General features: G+C 38.8%; 1 protein-coding gene across 1 annotated transcript; it reads left to right on the forward strand.

Annotated features, from left to right (window-relative positions):
* Window positions 1-10058: 10058 nt before the first annotated feature.
* On the forward strand, window positions 10059-21266 carry sik1 (salt-inducible kinase 1). The gene is made up of 14 exons (XM_061971329.2): window positions 10059-10341; window positions 11854-12043; window positions 12119-12235; window positions 14177-14240; window positions 14768-14929; window positions 15769-15893; window positions 15977-16100; window positions 16189-16409; window positions 16485-16634; window positions 16721-16840; window positions 17395-17626; window positions 18147-18401; window positions 18513-18702; window positions 19385-21266. The coding sequence occupies exons 2-14, from the start codon at window positions 11888-11890 to the stop codon at window positions 19851-19853; spliced, it is 2385 nt and encodes a 794-aa protein (XP_061827313.1). The 5' UTR covers window positions 10059-10341; window positions 11854-11887; the 3' UTR covers window positions 19854-21266.
* Window positions 21267-21825: the final 559 nt, after the last annotated feature.

The following is a 21825-nucleotide window of genomic DNA, read 5'->3' on the forward strand; positions in this document are numbered from 1 at the left end:
CACCCATTGCCAGCTGAGTCTCTGACGGAAAAAAAGAATTGAGACACGTTTTAATCACTGGTCAACTAATCAGGGGTTGATCAGGACTTCTGGAAGTCTAGTGTCCCTCAGAAAATAAAAGTCGGTTGAGTCCTCCCCTTTTCACTGAATAATGGATTTTTTGGGAAATTAGATACGTTTGTCTCTATTTGTTTTCTATATTTTTTGGTCAGAGCATCCAGAGAAATTCTCCCACACTTAGTTGTTTTTTAAAGTAGTATTTTGGAGATTTTATACATCTGTAAAAATACATAACACAAAAAAACCCATAAAATGTATTATATATTTATAATTATATATTGTATGGTTTTTTTAGACATAAAAATTATTTTTAAAAAACAAAACACATTTTATTTTGTAAAAGTCTACCAGAAATATTATATATGACATATATGTAAAGACAAAGGTGTGTGTCGCTACTAGGTATTAGTATCAACATTTAAATTTTTCGCTTCACATTTTTCTCTATGTGGGGTGTGGTTTAATATTGTTGTTAAAATATGCCGCAGGCCAATAAAGAAATTAAGGCTGGGAATCACAGTGTACGTCACACTTGAACATGTGATACATGTGGCTCCTGATAATGATAACATCTCTTAATACACTGCAATTATTGATATTTTGCTCTTAATAACCTACAATATATATGTGTGTGTTTCTAGTCGTGAAACAAAAACAACTTACACACAGCAAAGTATTTGTCCAGCTGTATCCTATCCACACCGTAAAAGTCAAACTGAGTCCAGACTTTTGATTCATTCTTTTAACTTTACCGCTCAAGTCCATTTTAAAGAAGGGTAACGCCCCCTCAACATGTACACAGTCAGGGAGTAGCACCAAATACACAAGACTCCGAATGGGCCAACCCAACGTCACTGCCCCACACACATTTAATATGTTTACACTCATTAAAAAACTAAATTATTGAATGGAATTGGTTGAAACCAGTTTTTTAAAACAAATGTGAAAACCTTAATTAGGTTTTTGACTTTTTAAAGAAGGGATTAAAATATTTCAAACATATCTAGAAAAAAACACCTTATATTACAATAGTTTTAAAAGAGGTGTTTTTTTTAACAAAAATGTGCCAACAAATTCAATATAAAGTGGCCAGAATTTGAATTGAAATAAAACCTGTCTTTGTTCACTTAAATAAGATTATAAATATGTCAAATGTTCCTTTACTTCAGAGAGTAAGGTATATGAGATCAGCTGATTCACATTTTTCAGATTTATTGTATTTTACCTTTTTTCTGCCACTTCATCTTTGTTCAAAATAGATTTATTGTATTTTACCTTTCTTCTGCCACTTCATCTTTGTTCAAAATAGATTTATTGTATTTTACCTTTCTTCTGCCACTTCATCTTTGTTCAAAAATGTTAGTGCTGTTTGTGACTGCTTAAAGGTGAGCTTTGATAACATTATGACGTCCGTGTTGAGTAAAATGTTCAAAGCTCGTTTGCTGCTATCCAGGTGGAACAAACCACTTTGCGTTTTTGCTGGGGGTGTAGGTAGACTTAGACATTCTTAAGTTGATTAAAGCAACATTATTATTGAAATTTCACGACTGTATTAATTCCATATTAACATTTATGAAATGTTTACATATTTAAATGACAAAAAGAAAATCTTCAAACTAGGGTTGTACGGTATACCGGTATTAGTATAGTACCGCAATACTAATGAATCATATTCGGTACTATACCACCTCTAAAAAATACCTGTCCGGCCCCCCGCCACCTCGTGCCCTCGTCGCATGTCATTGCTGGTTTACGAGCATGTTCGGCAGCGCACAATCACGGAGTACTTATAAACCGACACAGTGTGTAGACAGAAAAGGGAGAATGGACGCATTTTGGCTTAAAAACTAACGATAAAGGTGAAGTTATAACACTGAAACGCCCTCAGGAAAAGGTGCTTTAAGACATGGCTAGCTCGCAAGTGGCTAAAGTCCAGCCCCAGTCGGCAGTGTTTTGGCTACTTCTAAATCACTAATCCTCGCCTCCATGGCAACAAATAAAGTAAGTTTCTTACAAGTATCATCTCTGCAGGATGAGGAATAGCTAAACATGCTTCACTACACACTGTAGCTCACCGGCGTCAAAATGTAAACAAACGCCATTGGTGGATCTACACCTAACATCCACTGTAATGATACCAAGTACAGTAGCGTATCTAGTCGATACTACTATGATTACGTCGATATTTTTTGGCATCACAAAATCTTATTTCGTTTTTTAAATTATATTTTATGTTTATAAACTCAGGAAATATGTCCCTGGACACATGAGGACTTTGAATATGACCAATGTATGATCCTGTAACGACTTGGTATCGGATTGATACCCAAATTTGTGGTATCATCCAAAACTAATGTAAAGTATCAAACAACAGAAGAATAGGTGATTATTACATTTTAACAGACGTGTAGATAGAACATGTTAAAAGAGAAAGTAAGCAAATATTAACAGTAAATGAACAAGGAGAATAATAATTCATTTTCTACCACTTGTCATTAATAATGTTGACAAAATAATAGAATGGAAAAAGACACAATATGTTACTGCATACGTCAGCAGCTAAATTAGGAGCCTTTGTTTGCTTACTTACTAATAAAAGACAAGTTGTCTTGTATGTTCACTATTTTATTTAAGGACAAACTTGCAATAAGAAACATACGTTTAATGTACCCTAAGATTTTTTGTTAAAATAAAGCCAATAATGCAATTTTTTGTGGTGCCCTTTATTTAAAAAAGTACCGAAAAGTATCGAAATAATTTTGGTACCGGTACCAAAATATTGGTATCGGGACAACACTATATCACACTATACAGAAACGCAGGCCCCCCTATGCTTAGGGACCCTGTACAATATCGGCGCTTACCTCTCCACTTGTACGCCTCTGTAAATGGTGACTCACTAAATAGATTAGAGGTGCTTTTTTTTTAAAATGATACACGGCTAGAGCGCATCAGTAATCTATTGTATGGTTCCATATCGGAATATTTTGCCATTTTGATATTTTGTACCACTCCTGACAGTTTTGGTCTTTGTGTTTTTCCTATGTTTGGTGTTTGGATCCTGTCTTGCGCTCTTATTTTTCAGTTCCACTTCCAGTTATACTTGTCTTGCAGGACCTTGACTTTGTTTGCCAGAGCACCTGTTCTCGTTTATCCAAATTAGGTCTATTTTGTTTCAGCTGTTGCTGCTTGCTGGCTGCTGGATCATTGTACTTTGTATTCTGTTTAGTGTGCTTGTGGTTTCTTTAACTTTGCTCCTGCATCGCTTTCCCTAGGCTTCCGGTGCACTTCCCAGCTCCACTATAGCTTTTGCTTTGTCATCAAATATACTGTACTTTTTTACCTGCACACCATCTGCTGTCCTCTGATAACCAATATTAATTTTATTCTCGGCATCTTGGGGTCACGTCGCAAGCAAAGCACAACTCAAAAAAATATGTTATTGATTTTTTCTTTGCTTTGTTCAGCATTGTAGAATCGCTTCAAACATGTAACGTATGGAGTGAGTTAGGCCATAATATTTCAGTAGAAGACATTTGAATTTAATTTCTACAGCATTTCATGTTTATTTTGGCAAAAAAAATATTGTTTTTAACCTTAGTGCTCCCACAGTTTGACAATGTTCTACACTTCTAAGTTCCTGTTGGAATCGTATATTTTAATCCAATAGCAACACAATTTGGCCTTTGTCATGTGGAGTGTATTTCGTTTCCGAGTATCGTTCAGGACAAGTGTGTTCCTAGTCGTTTTTGAAAGGTGCAAGTGTTGTGTTCCTTCGAGTAATGGATAGTCCCCCTCCCTTGTTCTCTTTCAAGGTCACTTACAGACTACTGGTATCATTTCTAACCCTGGTGGTGCAGTATATGGGGTATATCCTACCAGCGTCCACTGTAGTGGACATTTTTAGTTTTGTAAAACGAGGCTCCCCCGCCGTCCACTGCAGAGGATGCTGGTTTTCGTGAGAATATACACACATTTGCAATGTTAATGCATCGGCCACAACTTCACACCGTGTTTCTGAATGAACAAACTTTCTATCAAAGCAATTAAAAAGATAAACATAAATGCAACTGAATGTCCTTGCTTGTAAAGCAAATGTGTCATCATGTTTACTGTAACATATAGCAACAGTGTCAAGTAACGTTGGCACAAAAAGTCCTCGAGGTGAAGAAAAACCTACATACTGGGTGTGTGTGTCCTTTGTCATGGAATAAAAAGCTCATACAAAGGACATCCAACAATACCTAACTTACATTTTGTACTGTACTGTAGTAAAACCAATTCAGTGTTGATCAAGATCACTAAAATATTAGATAAGAAAACATTTTCAAAGTACCATTGCATTATCCTTCAAAAGTATAAACTGCTTGTGAGATACCTCTTTTATGACATATCTGTCAAATAATGTCTCATATTTAGGGGACTTAGAAAGTCAGATAATTGTTACCATGTTTAATTGTGTTAATACTACTACTTGTGTGCAATACTTCATACATTGATACACAATATGTATGCTTTTCTGGTGCAATTATCTATGCGTAAACACATCTGTTCATTCAATAACCATATGCGCAATAGTATCCAGTAATGGGCAAACTACAAATGTAGTAAGCTAAGCTACTATAGTTACTCTCGATTAAATGTAGCTAAACTACAGGGGAAGCTACCAAAGTAGCTTGCCACATGAACACTACATACAATATATATATATATATATATATGTATATGTATATATATATATATATATATATATATATATATATATATATATATATATATATATATAAATATATATATATATATATAGATAGATAGAGAGAGAGTTGCGCACGACCAGTCTTCCTCTCAGGGAATAAAACACACTGGTCAATCCCAAATTCTTTTGGATGACATATATGTTGAGTAAAAGGACCACCGAGACAGAATAGTACTTGGCCAAGTTTTACTAAAGCTTTAGGAGACCAGCCCTTACAACACGACATTAGCAGCAGCAAGAAGAGGTCTAAACCCAAACAAAAAGAATCAGCTTATGTAGCACGAAAACAGCCCCTCCCGCCCAGAAAGAAATACAGCTTTTGTTCCAAACAGATAAGGCCTTCTCCACAGAAAGGGAGTATGTTATACCTCTACGCGGACAGTACGGCGCCTTCAAGGTGAAACAAAGAGTTTACCATGAATTGCTTTACGTGGACCCCGACTTAAACAAGTTGAAAAACGTATTCGGGTGTTACCATTTAGTGGTCAATTGTACGGAATATGTACTGTACTGTGCAATCTACTAATAAAAGTTTCAATCAATCAATCAATACTAGCGGACATAAGATAAAAAGCCAAAGTGTTCACCTGGGAAAATATTAGCTTCTTCAAACATGACTATGGATTAAGAAAGAACACTTAAAAAGATCTCATTCTCACAATATATGTACAACTTTCCACCAAACAAATAAATAGATAATAAATGATGCTCAGTTTGATTGTTTATTATGAAAAACACAAACTAAACATGCCTTCTGTCTGGCTTTTTAACATTTGAAGAAAAAAACAAAAATACTTTGAATGACACCGTCTGAACCTACATGCCACTCACTACAAGATTCAGTTTTTCTCGAGTAAGTAGGAAAAGGAAAAGGTTTAATTTCAGATACATTTGGAACATGAATTGATACTATATACGTTAATTAGAACCACATTGTGTCATAACACCGTCAAAGGTTTGGGGCTACATTTTTGGAAAAGGAATAATATAAGAAATAGAAATGCATTGTTTTAAATGGGACCCATTGAGTGTCCCAGGAACCCACTAAAATCACTACCAGTGGGTCCCAGTGACTCAATACATTGAAAACCTATCAACATCACCGACTGATGTTGTCCAACTTTTATGTTTTTTTTAATGGACTTGTTGCACCATCAACCTGACGAGGACTGCAGATGGAAATTAGCCTTTGGCTACAATCTTGCACATTTACATGTTCATGTCCATTAATGTGCAGTCACATGTAACAAATAAAGATAATCATAATCAATATGTCCCCCTGACAACCATAGTCCTCTGCAGAGGACATTTGTTTTTTGAATAACGGGGCTGTTTTTCTTCTCCTAAACGTGCAGCTCTGAGAAAAGAAATAGGCCATTTATCAAGAATTTGGACCAAACGCTGGCTCAAAGAAGGATATGCTAAGCTATCTGAATAAATTCAACATCTTAGCCAAGCGTCACAGTTGACAAAGTACAATAAATTAGTACAATTTCCAATCATGCATTTATATATCATATTTATTCTAATCATTTTTGAATATGCTGAGAGCCAATAAAAACAACTGGGGCTTGGGCCGCTCTATGGACACCCCTATAAGCTATTCATTACTCCACATTTTTGTTTTCTCTCCCTATAGAAAATGGAACATGTTAAAAAATAGGAAGTAAACAAACTGTCAGTCATTTCTGATACACGATTAGGCCGTAGCATTATTCTTCGGCTTTCTTGAGCGATGTCAACAACATAGAGGACTCCAGAAAATGGAACTTACATACAGTCACGATCAAAAGTTTACATACACTTGTAAAAAACATAATGTCATGGCTGTCTTGAGTTTCCAATACTTTCCAGAACTCTTATTTTTTTGTGATGGAGTGATTGGAGCACATACTTGTTGGCTACCAAAAGCGCCTTATTGCAGTGAAACTTGCCAAGGGACATGTAACCAAATATTAACATTGCTGTATGTATACTTTTGACCCAGCAGATTTGCTCACATTTTCAGTAGACCCATAATAAATTCATAAAAGAACCAAACTTCATGAATGTTTTTTGTGACCAACAAGTATGTGCTCCAATCACTCAATCACAAAAAAATAAGTTGTAGAAAGTATTGAAAAAACAAGACAGCCATGACATTATGTTCTTTACAAGCGTTATGTAAACTTTTGATCGTGACTGTATGTTCCCTGTCTGAGTGGGTTTGTGTCCTGACTGCTCAGTACAACATGGCTACAATTCAAAAATAATAATAATAATAATCAAATTTAAAGAAGGATGGCAAAGACAGAAATGTCTTAGAAGGGTTAACTTCTTTTTACACGTGTATGACTGTGTAAAAACGTTATGAAAAGCAATGCATGAAGTGTGCACCTGCAGACTTGTTGCACCTGCATATCTGCCACAAGTCATCAGAAGGCAAGCAGACAAGGTCAATTAATATTATTATAAAATACAGTACTTAACTTTTTCCTTTACAGTTGAATGTTACCTAAAACATTGCCTGTGCAGTTAATAAAGGTTTTATAATGGCGACAATGTTCAATATTTCTTTTGGTAAAGATTGTTTTCACTGAACATGTACACGATGAACATTCATCAACCATCCATCCATCCATTTTCTACCGCTTGTCCCTTTTGGGGTCGCGGGGGGGTGCTGGGGCCTATCTCAGCTGCATTCGGGCGGAAGGCGGGGTACACCCTGGACAAGTCGCCACCTCGTCACAGGGCCAACACAGATAGACAGAAAACATTCACACTCACATTCACACACTAGGGCCAATTTGGTGTTGCCAATCAACCTATCCCCAGGTGCATGTTTTTTGGCGGTGGGAGGAAGCCGGAGTACCCGGAGAGAACCCACGCAGTCACGGGGAGAACATGCAAACTCCACACAGAAAGATCCCGAGCCCAGGATTGAACTCAGGACTACTCAGGACCTTCGTATTGTGAGGCACATGCACTAACCCCTGTACAACCGTGTCAAACTAAAATGTCATGATTGATGTGTGGAGGAATATATAATCAATGCCAAGCATCAGGTTTTTAAAGAACTCTTTATTTGCGTCTATGGTTTTGGAAAGAATGTGCCATTTTACACGCCGTCTCGGGATCCATCTTGTTTTGCAGACTAGCATCTCATGTGATGGTAACCTTGAAATCCACACAACAGCTCCCTACGGGGACTTTGAATTTAATTACAGACTACCAGATTAACGGACGGCACAGTCCAATCTCCGCTTTCAATGCGCTATCTTTGTGCGTTTTTGTTTTTTTGTGCGCATTGGTCGACAAGTACACGTGACTAAATAACAGCACGAGTGACACAGCTGGCAGAAACAGCGTGACTCATTACATCCTGCCGGACAATGTTTGCTGTCGCTGTGTCTGACACTCCAAGTGATTTTTAATTTATAACAAGTGTGCCATTGTGCATGGTGCATGTAAAAATATGTTTTTAGTTCACACTAACTTGACCTCTCCTGTTATTTCTTTTGTTTTTGCTGCAACAATGCGGACTGTTATGTACGTGTCAGCACTTACACAAAGAACATTCCATCCTGATGCTATCTGCAGTACAGATGACAAGATACGGCCTCGCTCACGCCGCTAAAATGAGGAAGTACTTGGGTTGAATATGCGCTAGCAGCAGGAGCTGTTTGAAACTTGCTCAAAGTTACATTTTTTTGAAACCCAAAAATATAACGAGAACACCACCGGCTAGCCTATGTTACCATCAGTGGTTTAATAGAAGATATATTTTACAATATATTTTTAAGATATACTTTAATAGTTTGTATATTTTCCGCAATTGAAACAACTAACCATTTGCAGTCATGTTGTTGTTATAGTAGAATATACATTTAATGATAGCTGGCGTTAATAGCTAAACGTTGATAAATTGTTTGCATTAGCTTACGTGCTAGAATCCGTAAGATGGCGGGGTATAATGCTTACGACACTCTGGAAAGTTAGCGCCCTTCAGGCATCCGCATAAAGGTTGCAAACACCACTTATAAATCCGATTTTTTGGAATGCAACATCTAAACCTGTATTTTTTCAATGGTAATTAAAAATGCATGTATTAATTTATATTATGTCATTATCATATTTTTATTTTATGTAAATTCTAGAGAAAAATATGTATTTAATTATTTAAAAATGTTTTAAAAGCTTGGGGAAAAAAACAGATGTCATCATGACTTGATTGTTTTATGATTTCAGTATGTCAACAATAGAAAGAACAGGTTGCCAAAACAGTGCTGATGGTTGCATAAGACTTTTGAAAATTATGCTTAATTTCTTGGATTCTACATTTAAGTTTTTAATTAATATAATAATTAGATAATTGTAATTAAATGCACATGTAAATTATATCCAATTATGTATACTGTATTATACACATACACAAACACTAAATGCATAGTTAGATTTTGCATAAGACTTTTGAAAATTAAGTTTAATTTTTTGGGATCCTACATCTGAGTTTTCACTTCATTTAATAGTGGATTAATTTTAATTAAATGTAGAGGTAAATTATATCTAAATATATATATATTGCATGTATACACATATATACACACTATGCATATTTATTGTGTTTGTATTGTTGCAATTTATTGCCATACCATATCTCGTTTTAGTGGAATATACTACTTGTTGTTATAACCTATTATATTAGCAATATAAATAAATACGTATATAAGTGTAAAGTGTCTCCTCTGGGGGGTGCCAGAGAACCTCAGGGTATTTTTTTTTTAATCTAAAATGTATAAAATTGCTAAACTAATTTATGTTCACATAAAAATGTATACATTTTTAGTTACTGCCTTTAAAAGACTAATTATAAAAACAATTATACATTTAGATAGTATCGTTTATGTTCTTTAACAATATAATTCAAATAATTGAATATGAAAAATAAACAAAAAGTAATTGTAAAAGCCATAAAAATGTACAAAATGAATGCAAGTACTGTACATAGGAACTTAAGTGAACTGTAGTGCTGACCCTCACCGGTTGCTTCCTCTCGCTGGCGCTCAAACATCACGTGGTGACACATCTCCACCACTGACGTCACCCCGCTCATCTCCCGGCAACGCGTTCACCAGCACTGACGTCACCGGGAGACCGGGCCTCGCTGTTGCCCCGGCAACCCGCGCCTTGCGCTCGTGCCCGGCCTTGCCTGCACTGAGCTGGGGGCTCTGACGCTGGTGTGACGTTAATATGGTGGCTATCAATTTGTCATGGCGGAGGGCCGGGGAGGAGGGTTAGGAGGCGGAATAGAAGGAGGAGTTCCCCCGAGCCAGAGCTTTCTCACAGCCGCATTCCGGCGGATAGCACCGGCACACAGTGGCAGCACAGCCCCGGGTCGAGTCACAGTATAGCCAGGCGAAGAGGATAAACTTTCTCCCGCTTGTATTTTCATTTTTTTTAACAACACGACGGTGTAATGGTTCCTTTGTTTTGCTCTTCTTCTCAGAAGCATCACAAAAGGACGTTTATGTCCACTAATTTGTAAGGTAAGACTCCTATTTTTATTTAATTTTCACTTTCTGTCACTATACGGGCGTCAAGTGTATTTAGCTTGAACCATGCTAGCTCAACTTTATTGTACAGTATAAAGGTTCAATCATGCTAGCTAACTTTCACCACATTATAATAATACACATTTATTTACAGTACTGTGCTAAAGTCTCACCTTGGTTGTATTAGCAGCTATTCTCATGCCTCTTTATTGGAACAAAACAGCCTCTACTATCTAATAAATGTATTTAGGTATTTATTGTAGTTACTCAAGCTGTTTCCAATTAAATTAAATTGCTTGATAATGTAATGCTGCTATTTACTGTGTTTTGCTGTGTCATATATGTAATAATGTGAACAAAAGGTAATTTACGGTTGCATTGTATCATACATGTAATGATGGGAGTTAAAGGACATGACATTAGCTAGTTCCACTCTCTCATTATTTATTCATGTAAATTGCCTCTATAACGTGTTTCTATGCATATTTTAGTGTCATACTTGCTTGAAATGTGCTATTTTCTCAACTTGTGCCTTCTTTTCAATAGATAAATATACAGTATGTAATGTGATGCAATTTTACTATGTCAAATATGTACCGATTATGACAATTAAACAACAAATCTCATACATACACACTTTCAACTTCTACTTATGTGAATTATTGCCCGTATATTTAAGTTATACATAATACATTTTAATACTTTTATGTCTAATTTTCTTTTAGTGACAGCTTTTGCTTATGGTTAAAATCAATTAACTAATTACTTTTTCATTCTAAATCATAATAAGTTGCATATGTGCTGGTATTTACTGTTATTCTATGTCATATGTAACAATGTGAATATAACAGGTCTTTAAAACCACAAAAACTCTAGTGGTGGTTCAAGACTTTTGCAAAGCACTGGACAGTTCATCTTGCTCGTATACGGTAATGTTATTGTCCCTAAAAGGGTGCTATATTCCCAGCTTTTGTCCTCTGTTAAATAGCTTGATATGCTGCAGGGAAACTAAAATGTCACAGCAGCATCCTCGCCAAATCTTTCCATATATGTATATACCTTTAAATACAATACATGCTACGTGAGCAAAAAAAAAATGCAAGAAAGAAAAGATGCTTACATATCCTTATCGGAATTAGGCTGCAAAGCTTCTGGTGGCTTAACACTGTGTTGTTTATTTGTATATTTAAGTGCCTTATATATATGCTTAAACATATGCTATTTTCTTAGTTATATATTGTATGTTTTCTGACTAATGTCTTGCCAACTTACACTTGTATCTGTGCTATTTTCTATGTCACGCATCTAACAATGCGATTTAAACAGCGAAGCAGTGTGCAGTATAAATATCCACACGTTCATCTTCTGCTGATATGAATTATTACGTATATTGTTTGTTACTTCAAAAATTGCTTGTCCTTGTGCCCAATGTTGGATGAAAAACTTGTTACTATCTTGTAAAAAGCATGCAAGAATCATTGTACCTTTATCTCATGTTTACTTTAGTCCAATCGCCCCATTCTCCTGCCTTTGGTGCACCATGGTGATCATGTCAGAGATCAGCCGGGGGCCCCAGCCCAGCTTCGGTCTCCAGGCAAGGCCCCTGCAGGTGGGCTTCTACGAAATCATCCGCACACTAGGCAAAGGAAACTTTGCGGTGGTGAAACTGGCCAAACACAAAGTCACAAAAACACAGGTAAGTGCCTACCTTCTCCTTCTAATACATGTATTTGAATACATTTTTAAACGAAATGCCATTGTTTCTCCTCAGGTGGCTATAAAGATTATCGACAAAACACGACTAAACCCGTCTAATTTAGAGAAAATCTACAGGGAAGTGCAGATTATGAAGCTGCTCAACCATCCTCACATCATCAAACTCTATCAGGTGTGTGTTTATGTGTACATACTTATTATTATTGCAGCTTAACTAGAAAGTGCAAGAACAACGTGAGAAAGTGTTGTATTTCTGCACAACCTTGTCCTTAATTGTCCAGTGTGTTGTATCTTAAGTCACTCGACCCGTGCGGTCATTTGCTGATTCAGAGACCACACTAGCTTAGTGCAATCCCCTTTGACCTCTAATGTGTGTGTATGCGTTTTTAAAGATTAAGTGTAACACCCAATGTTGTGTCAATGAGTGCATTGAACAGTGCATCCATAAAATGCTGTTTTTTTGTCAAACAATGGTTATATAAGTTGTGGAGTTTGCAAGAAAGGGGTTGCGGGGATCACGTTGGTTGACAGTGCTTAGCGTTAAGTCCGATTAGCGTCTGTTGCATGTGCAATGTGTCTGCCCGTCACGTGAAGGCCTCCCCCTCTAAGATAATCAAATTGGTGAATTAAGAGAGGATTGGCTCAGCTGGCTCTGTGTGTCACGCGTCTGGCAACCAAACCACACAACATACGGCGACAGTAAACAACTGCACAAAATTACAGTTTTTTTCCGGGTAGAATTATTCTTGTAATATTTCAACTTACCGGGTAGTTCTTGTTGTACACTTTTTTTAATTTATATTTTTTTGTACTTTTACAAATTTTTTCCCGTAGTATTACAACTTTACTCTTCTCATAGTATCTAAGATTCGTGTAACATTTTAAGGTTTTCTTTTTCATTGTAAAATTAAAAACATTTTGTCTCGCAAGTTTTCTACTTTAATTTAGTAATATTAAATAAAGTTTATTCTTGTGACATAACTTATTTTTTGTAGTGTCACAACTATATACCCCTAAGTTTTCCTAAGCATTGCAACTTTTGGCATATTGTACGATTACAATGTTATCCTTGTATAATACAGGATTGCTTTTTTTCTCATGACACAATGTCTTTTTTGTGCTTTCTCACTGTTCCACGAAACCTGGTTAGCGAGATCGAAATCCTCCGTCTATGGCTCTAACAATTACATAAACTGCATATTTGCATAAGTCATTGGTTTCACACATTGTTTCATGGATTCGTCTAGAATGTCAATGACAAACAAAATGAGTGAGTCAGCCTTTTTAGCCCTACCTTGTCAAATCTATCACATACGCATCATGTTATTTTCTCGCCGGGTCGCACGTCAGTGAAGCTACCGTAGCCTCCATTGCTCTCTGACCCTGTGTTAGCCTTTAAACTTGCACCACAAGACGCCTTCTTTGCTTTACCGCCGCAGCACTTGATGTGCTCTGCGAGATCTCTATTGCTGTGACGTCAGCTGCACCTTGAGGTGACATGTCGTCGTCTCCCCCGCCTCAAGTGCTGCTCCTTCTCGCATATAAATGTGTCTACTCTTTCGACTCAAATCATTGGGAATGATCTAAAATTCTTCCGGTTGGACACAAGGCAAACATTACGGTTACAAATGTAAATGCTGTGGTTGCGCAACTTTCACTCTCAGCTGATTTGAGCTCCGTGGTAGATAAATAGATTCCCAAGATGAGATGGAAAGGTTGAGAATGATGTCAGCTGGCCGACAAGCAGATTCTTGGGCCATGTGAGCAGTGCCTGCAAACTTCTGTTTCTTAGAAATTAAATTCAGGAAATCCGACACGGCCCTCTTTTTTGGAACTGGGCCGACAGGCTTCCTTAATGACAGGCAGAGAGCCTCAGTCGCCTGGAAAAGACACCTTTTGTTCGTAATGTTTTTTAAGCAATGTCTGAACTTTGGAGTTAGTCACAATCTGTTCAATATTGTGATTGAATTTCACACAGTTGCTGGTTAAAACAAAAATCACTTGTACTGCTGTGACCAATTTTGCGGGTTTTCTGTATGAAACTGGCTGACTTTATTTCCCCACATGATCCCAATAATAGTGGGTTTCTTTCTGTTTTCTCTCTACGTTTTAGGTCATGGAGACTAAAGACATGCTGTACATTGTGACAGAATATGCAAAGAATGGGGAGATGTTCGGTGAGTACGACTGCACTGTGACAAATAGCACGTTAACAAATACAATACTGTATTTTCTTCTATGTAAGGTGTTTAACTTCATAGCATCCACAGACTAGTTAAGATTAAATCAACAGTGCCTCTGCTGGTTGCAGCCATGTAGTGCACTCCATTTCGTCTCCATTGCTTCAAGACCTGATTAATCGATTATTATGATAATTTTACTACTCGTATAAATGCAGAGATATTACGGCTGTTGGGCTGTTAATTTTTTTCTGAATTTTATTGTGTGCAGAACAAAAGTCAATGTTTTTATTTGGATCTAGTTAAACTCCTGCATGTTTGTAACAATACCTGAGACCTCAATATGTCAGTTCATTTTGACAAAAGCTGTAATCATTTTTCATTGAAATATGATTATGCAACAATGCTCAGGTATTGCTTCCATTGACCCAGATTGCAAAGATACAGTCTCTTACGCCACTTTCATGGCTTTGTTTGTTTTCAAAGGGATTTCTAACAATCTCACCATCATTTCTCAACTTCAGATCACTTGACCTCGAACGGCCGCATGAGTGAAGCCGAAGCGCGGAAGAAGTTCTGGCAGATTCTCACAGCGGTCGACTACTGCCACCAGCACCACATTGTCCACCGTGACCTCAAAACCGAGAACCTGCTGCTCGACGCCAACATGAACATCAAGCTAGCCGGTACGTTCCGCTATATGAGTCAACAGGCATTTACTGCACTTTCATTCCCATAAAAGGAATGTGCAAAGCCTCAAGATTGCCGCCTCTGTCTAATTGCTGCGCTGTCTATGCGCTAATTAAGTGTGATAATTGGCCGTGTAAGCATGTGGCATGCAAGGAAGTTACGCCGGCACGCAAGAGAACAAGCAAGCGAGTTACTGCCGAGCTATGATTTAACGTGGGGCCGTGAATATTGAACTGGGAAAAGTAGTACAGGACGAAAAAGTAGAGCTTTAGTGAGGTCATGACGAAAGGTGTCCTTCCACACCCAACTCACCTTAACATATACGGTCCTCAAATATTGCGGCTTCACCAATTTGCAGATTTTTTTGAAATATTTTTTTAACGCATATCCTACAAATTTTGGGTCTTAAAGTAGGCATTTTCAAGCATAAACATGGCTAAATAAACTACAAATATCAATAGTATTGTAGTATTGGCCACTAGAGAAGACCTCACCAATCAGAGCGGGCTGTTCAGTATTGTGGCCACTGTTTGACTCAGCCTCAAGCAACATCTATATTGGTTTAAAAGAGTGTAAAGGTAAACAGGTTGTTATGCTTTAGCTATGAAAATACACGATATTATAATTAATGAGTCCTACTTTGTGGAAACTAATTTATTCATGTGCAGCCCCATTAACAACAATAAACGAGGGACGGCTGTATATTGCACAGCAGCAGCAAAACCAATGTTGTAATTAAGTTTAATAGCTTTTTTATTTTTAAAGCTCGGAAATTAATTTGAATATTTGTTGTCGTCTTAATTGCATAATCATTTGTTCTGTGGTTATTTTGTAGATTTTGGATTTGGCAACTTCTACAACGCAGGAGAGCCTCTGTCGACATGGTGCGGCAGCCCCCCTTATGCGGCCCCCGAGGTTTTTGAGGGCAAGGAGTATGAAGGCCCTCAACTTGACATTTGGGTAAGCTCTTATAAAAAAAATTAAGCAAGACATGTGTTATATGTAATATTTACGCCATGTGTATTCCTCCCCCGCCCCCACAGAGCCTCGGTGTGGTGCTTTACGTGCTGGTGTGTGGCTCGCTTCCATTCGACGGGCCCAGCCTTCCTGCACTCAAGCAGAGAGTCACTGAGGGACGCTTCAGAATCCCCTTCTTCATGTCCCAAGGTAGCTAGCAATTAACACTACAGATAGCATTGATTATTTCTCGTGAAAGAAAAAGAAAACTAACTTGCTCACAAACAATCCCCTCCAGAGTGTGAAAACCTCATCCGAAAGATGTTGGTTGTGGACCCGGCTAAGAGGATCACCGTGGCCCAGATCAAGCAGCACCGCTGGATGCTGGCAGACCCCTCAGCCGCCAATCAGTTTTTGAGCCACTCCTTGACAGAGTACAACTCCAACTTGGGGGACTACAGTGAACCCGTGCTGGGCATCATGAACACCCTGGGGATTGATCGCCAGAGGACCATCGAGGTGAGCCAGACTTACAAAACTAGAAAAAGCGCTTTAGCAGTGGCGACAAAGCTAACCTTATTGTTTGGCCTCCAGTCTTTGCAGAGCAGCAGCTACAATCACTTCTCAGCCATCTACTACCTGCTTCTGGAGAGGGTCAAAGAGCATCGCAACCAGCAGCTCAGCAGGCAATGTGGAAGCTGGATCCAAAGACCCAGGAGCATCTCGGACACCACCGGAGCGGATGTAAGCTTCATCGATAAACAAACCAGCTGACTTTTTTTTTTTAGCCAAATAAAAAAATTGTTTCTAAAAGTCTTTTTGATTTGCAGCAAATCGTCATGAAGTCTGGTGACGGCTTTAGAACAGCGGCGTTCTCGATTCCAACCAAAAAGTCTCAAGCTGCTCCCGTCTACTTTGAGATGGAATGCGATCAAGTTGGAATGATCCAAGTAAGTACAGAACAACAGATTACAAAGGCTACCGGTATTATTATTATTATTTTGCATGCCTTGGCCTAATTTAATAAATATTTAAAGCTACAGATAAAAAATATAAATCTAAGATTTCCTTTCACTAATTTGGCTAACTCTTGTATTTTTATAGTTGAAAATTTGGATCTAAAAAACTATAAATATCCACATTTACCCAGGAAACAGCTGGTACATTGATTAATTCCAAAAAATTGAAGACCAATCTCTTGAGGAAATAATTTTTATATTACTTTAAAATACTTTGCCCCCCCAAATGTATATAATTTAAACTGATTTTTACATATATTTTACACAATATATATGATATTAATATAAAGCGCTGTTAAGTCCATAAAAGAGTAAGTTTAGATAAATGTTGAGTAATAATTACACACTGAAAGAGGTAGGTTGTTCAATGCAGGAAGGTGGGACTTAAACAGAATCCTAAACCATAATGCAGTAGGACAATACATGCGAACTGAGTTAGTAAAACCCCTGTTTAATGTAGTTACTCACCTCCTGTCTTCCTACAGCGTGTGGTCTCTCCGGTGGAGGCCAGCCTCAACCGCCTGCTGTGGAACCGCTCGATTTCGCCCAACAGCCTGCTGGAGACCAGCATAAGCGAGGAGGTGCGACCTCGAGACCTGGAAGAGGAGGAGGCGGTAGAAAGTCTCAGCCCTCTGATGCCCCCCGCCGCCACCACCTCCCGCCGGCACACTCTGGCCGAGGTCCACTCCGCCCGCTTTCACCAGTGCAACCCTCCATGTAAGTAGTCGTCACCTCCATTCTGCCATCTAGGATAAGAACATAATATTGATTATGGTCATGTTTATTTTCAACATAAAGTTACATTGAAGAAAATCCTATTTACACCCGCACAACTCAAAGTGTTTGAAAAGGAGTAGGAAGAAGTAGCTTATTTAATCTCATACCTTACCCATCAATATTTCAAAGATTAAAAAATATGAAAAGTAGTAATTAGTTTTTATAATATTTTATTTAATAGATTATATAGTACTTTGAAAAATGCTGGGCTGGGTGACATTTTATTTTTTTCTACCTGTTCTATGGTTACGTCATATTTTTCCTAAAGCAAAAGAAAGGCAATGGTGTTACGACATAGCTGGAAAATCATTGCACTTACAGTATTAACACCAATCAAATTTCTCTATCATCCGCTAAATAAATATTTGCGAATTGATATATGCCGCACCAGGCCTCAACTTGTGTGTGCATTTATTTTTAAAAATTCCAAGTTAATTTTAATTTCCATTTCTACTTTCAGGTATCATGGTCAGTCCATCCGAGGGCGCCTCGTCCGACGGCTGTCTAAAGTCCTCATCTAGTCCCGCCCGCGCTATGCAGGCTCCTACGGGGGACATGTCAACACCTACGGCCTGCGGGGCCAAAGAGGGGGCCCTCCTGCCTGCCGGCACCCCCCTGACCCTCTCCTCTCACCTCCTGCCCCAAGTCCAGGGCAGCCTTCCTTCCGCCAGCTTCCAGGAGGGTCGCAGAGCCTCTGACACCTCCCTGACACAAGGTACCACCAGAGCAGCGCGGTGAATTCCGGCCTAATTTTCATCCCCTGTCTCATGTCTGACCGCGGATCACAAGGTGGTATTGTGTAACATTCCCATGTCTCTGTCGGCAGGCCTCAAAGCATTCCGCCAGCAACTGAGGAAAAACACTCGCACCAAAGGGCTCCTGGGATTGAACAAGATCAAGGGTTTGACCAGGCAGGTGGCTCCGCCCCCGTCGTGTAACCGGGGCAGCCGTGGTTCCCTGGGCCCCGCCCTATCCGAACATCGCAGCATGCTGGAGGAAGTGCTGCATCAGCAACGGTGAGTCACATAAAAGCCTGATCCGCCTAACATTAGTCATACTAGTGTAAAAAGAAGCTGACCACTGTTACGATAAAAAGTAAAAACAAGTCTAATTTAAAAAATGTATAAGATTGTTTTTTTAATCAATTTTTGAAAATTATTGTGATTCCGCTGTGAATCTATTTTTTTTCAGCACCCTTATTAAAGATTGTAAATTGTCATACAAGCGTAAAAAGAAGCTAAGTGCTGTTCAGGTGAAGATGAGACTTGCAGTTCACCTTTAAACACTGTTAGACACGCATCAAAAGAAGCTAACCATTAATCAGATCAAAGGTTTCAAGTTGCTTCGCGTAAAGACTTTGCGCGTTGCACTTTTTAGCATTCTCATTTGTTATAAAAGTGTAAAAAGAAGCAACCCACTATTCAACGCTGAAACAATCAAACGCGTGCTCCCCAACACGAATGAGTCTTTTCATGTAAACCTGACGCCATATTGTACTGAACAACCACGAACACAGGCGTGTGTAGGGTGTACAATGTTCCATTTCATGTTCTATGGTTATCATCACGTTTTCTCTTTTCCATCACTCACAAAAAAGCGTAACGTGGAGCTAATTTTTTAGTTTCCCAACAATGTTGGTTGTATTCTGAATTCTGCTAAAAGTACATAGAGTGATAATTTGTTTCTTTTTTTTCCCAGAATGCTGCAGATCCAGCACCAGCCGCACCAACCTCAGGTCCAGGCCACTCAGGCAGGACCTACCCAGAATCCCCTGCTGTTCCTGTCCCAACAGCAGCCGTCCTCTCCTCCGCCTACTTCAGTATTCGCTCCATCCTCGCTAATGGAGGCCCCCTGCCTCCTCCAGAGCGAGCCTCAGCACACTCTGCCTGCTCCGCCGGTGGTCCTGCAGCACGGCCTCTGGCAACAAGGCCTGGAGACCACCACAACCTCCTCCATGTCACCCGTGGCCTCCGCCGCTTACCTCTTGGAGGCCCGTCTGCACATCAGCCCTCATGTCCACCATCACCACCATCATCATCACCACGTGGGCTTTCAACAGCCGGGTGTTGCACACTTGAACAACAACAACCCCGCCATATGGGGCGTGGGCTCCAGGGTGGAACCTGACATGCAGAAGCCACTGAGCAGCTGCGTGATGGTCAAATAAGAAGAGCACTCATTAAAAAATAAAGAACAAGAAGACGAGGACAGCATTAAGCTTTTGATATCATATAAGCTAAAAGAGCAATAACCAAACTCTGCACAGAGAAGCAATAATAAGACTTGAATGAAGAAAGGAGGCACCATCTTTTTTCCTTCTTCTTCTTCGCCCTGGAGTGAGGACCAAAACAAATCTTTATGTGTCTTCTGGCCTCTCCTGACTGGCGCCGTGCAATTTTAACACTATTCATAAAATGAAACTGTGATCTCTCTTTTTCCTTTTATTATAATTAATGTGCAAGCTGTGCAAATGCTGCTTTTTTTTGTACCTCATAAGACGACAGTGAAGGAACTAGGCTTTTTTTTTTGTCAGCAAAGCACAACTACCGGTACCTTGCATCCAGCACATAGTCAGCACACGCTGGTTTTAGTCTACTACCACTTAGTATTAGGACGCACCTACTCGGCCCTTGTCTGTCCAACAGTGGACAAAGAAATGGAAACTGATCCACAGGCTCATAGAAAGAACTTTTATTCGGTTGGTGCCCAAACTGCTATGAGTCCCGCTGGCGGTACACAAGGTTTTTTTTTCCTCATTAGAACAATGGCTTGGAAACAGGAGTTGGCAGACAAATTCTCCCAGACCTTAAAAAAACACTATCAACGACGAATAATCCCATTTTTGCGACTGCCATTTGCTGTCACGGTTTAGCGTTGAACATGTGGCTACTAATTTTGCAAATTAGGTTTTTCCACAGTACTGGATCATGGTTGTGTACCACCAGCGGTGCTTGTACCACAGTTACAGAATATCGGATCTATGGAAATGTAGCGCAATAAGCATAATCAGGAGCCAATAGTGCAATAGTTTGACATAGGAGGCTGACAGGTACGAGATGTTTATTGTAGTTTTTATTTCAACCAAAGAGCCGAAGAAGAGCGCTATGGAAACATAAGCGAGTTGTCACAGTGTAGCACAGCCCAGGCTGTCACATTATAAACCTACAGTAGCAATATATTAGTGCAAAGATCCACGTAGGAAATGTTGCAGTGTCGATACGTTTGCACTCATTACCAACCCTTGTGCCTTTTTATATGAACAATAAATGTGCAAGCTCCCACTCTCACACACACACAATGCTCCTCGCTCTGTGTGAAAAGAAGAAGCAGGATTGCACTTTATTCCTATTGCTAGCGTTTGTTTGTCGTCGCGAATGAAACACTAAAAAAGAAAAAACTACGTGACGCAGAACCTTTTTTTGATAAATGTTTTTTGGATAAGACGAAGTATTTCATGTTTGTTTTTCCTGATTTGTTACTTGACTGACTGTGTGTGTGTGTGTGTTTGTGGAAGAATGTCCTTCGAAGAATTGTGTATTTATGTGGCTATTTATTTGAATAAAATTCACTTCCTAAACGACTCAGTGGTTTGTATCGCTTTGTTATCCAAGGTATAATTACTGATAACATATCAGTGGTTCATTTTAACACACTTTTAGCCTCAAGACTTTGACAGTATTCCTATATTGGGGTTTTATCATTTTTAGTTTTAGAGTAATTAATCACTGTGTGACAATGAATTGTTACACTGTTCATTATTTTAAATTTCCAAGAAAATGGCAGATAATTCTAGGATTTAAATTTTCTTAACTGTTTGCTGAATTATCAATCAAGACCATTCATAGTATTTACTACATCATGTATCGTCAAAAAGAAAAACACTAGTCAAAGATCCTCTATGACAGGAGCTTGTTGCTGTTTTGAAAAGGACCTACTGCAAAACAGCCCTAGTCAAAGATCCTCTATGCTGTCTTGAAATCCAAGATGGCGGCGCGCACAGACGCAGCGGCTTACGGCTCTCCATTTCAGTGCTCTTTCTTCCTTCTTTTCTTCATGTTTTTTTTCCTTTTGTGCACCACCTGTACTGCAAACACCCGGTACACCCGCCAGTCACTCTTGGATATCGGTAACTTGCACCA

This window comes from Nerophis lumbriciformis, linkage group LG13, assembly GCF_033978685.3.
Source record: "Nerophis lumbriciformis linkage group LG13, RoL_Nlum_v2.1, whole genome shotgun sequence".
NCBI lineage: Eukaryota > Metazoa > Chordata > Actinopteri > Syngnathiformes > Syngnathidae > Nerophis > Nerophis lumbriciformis.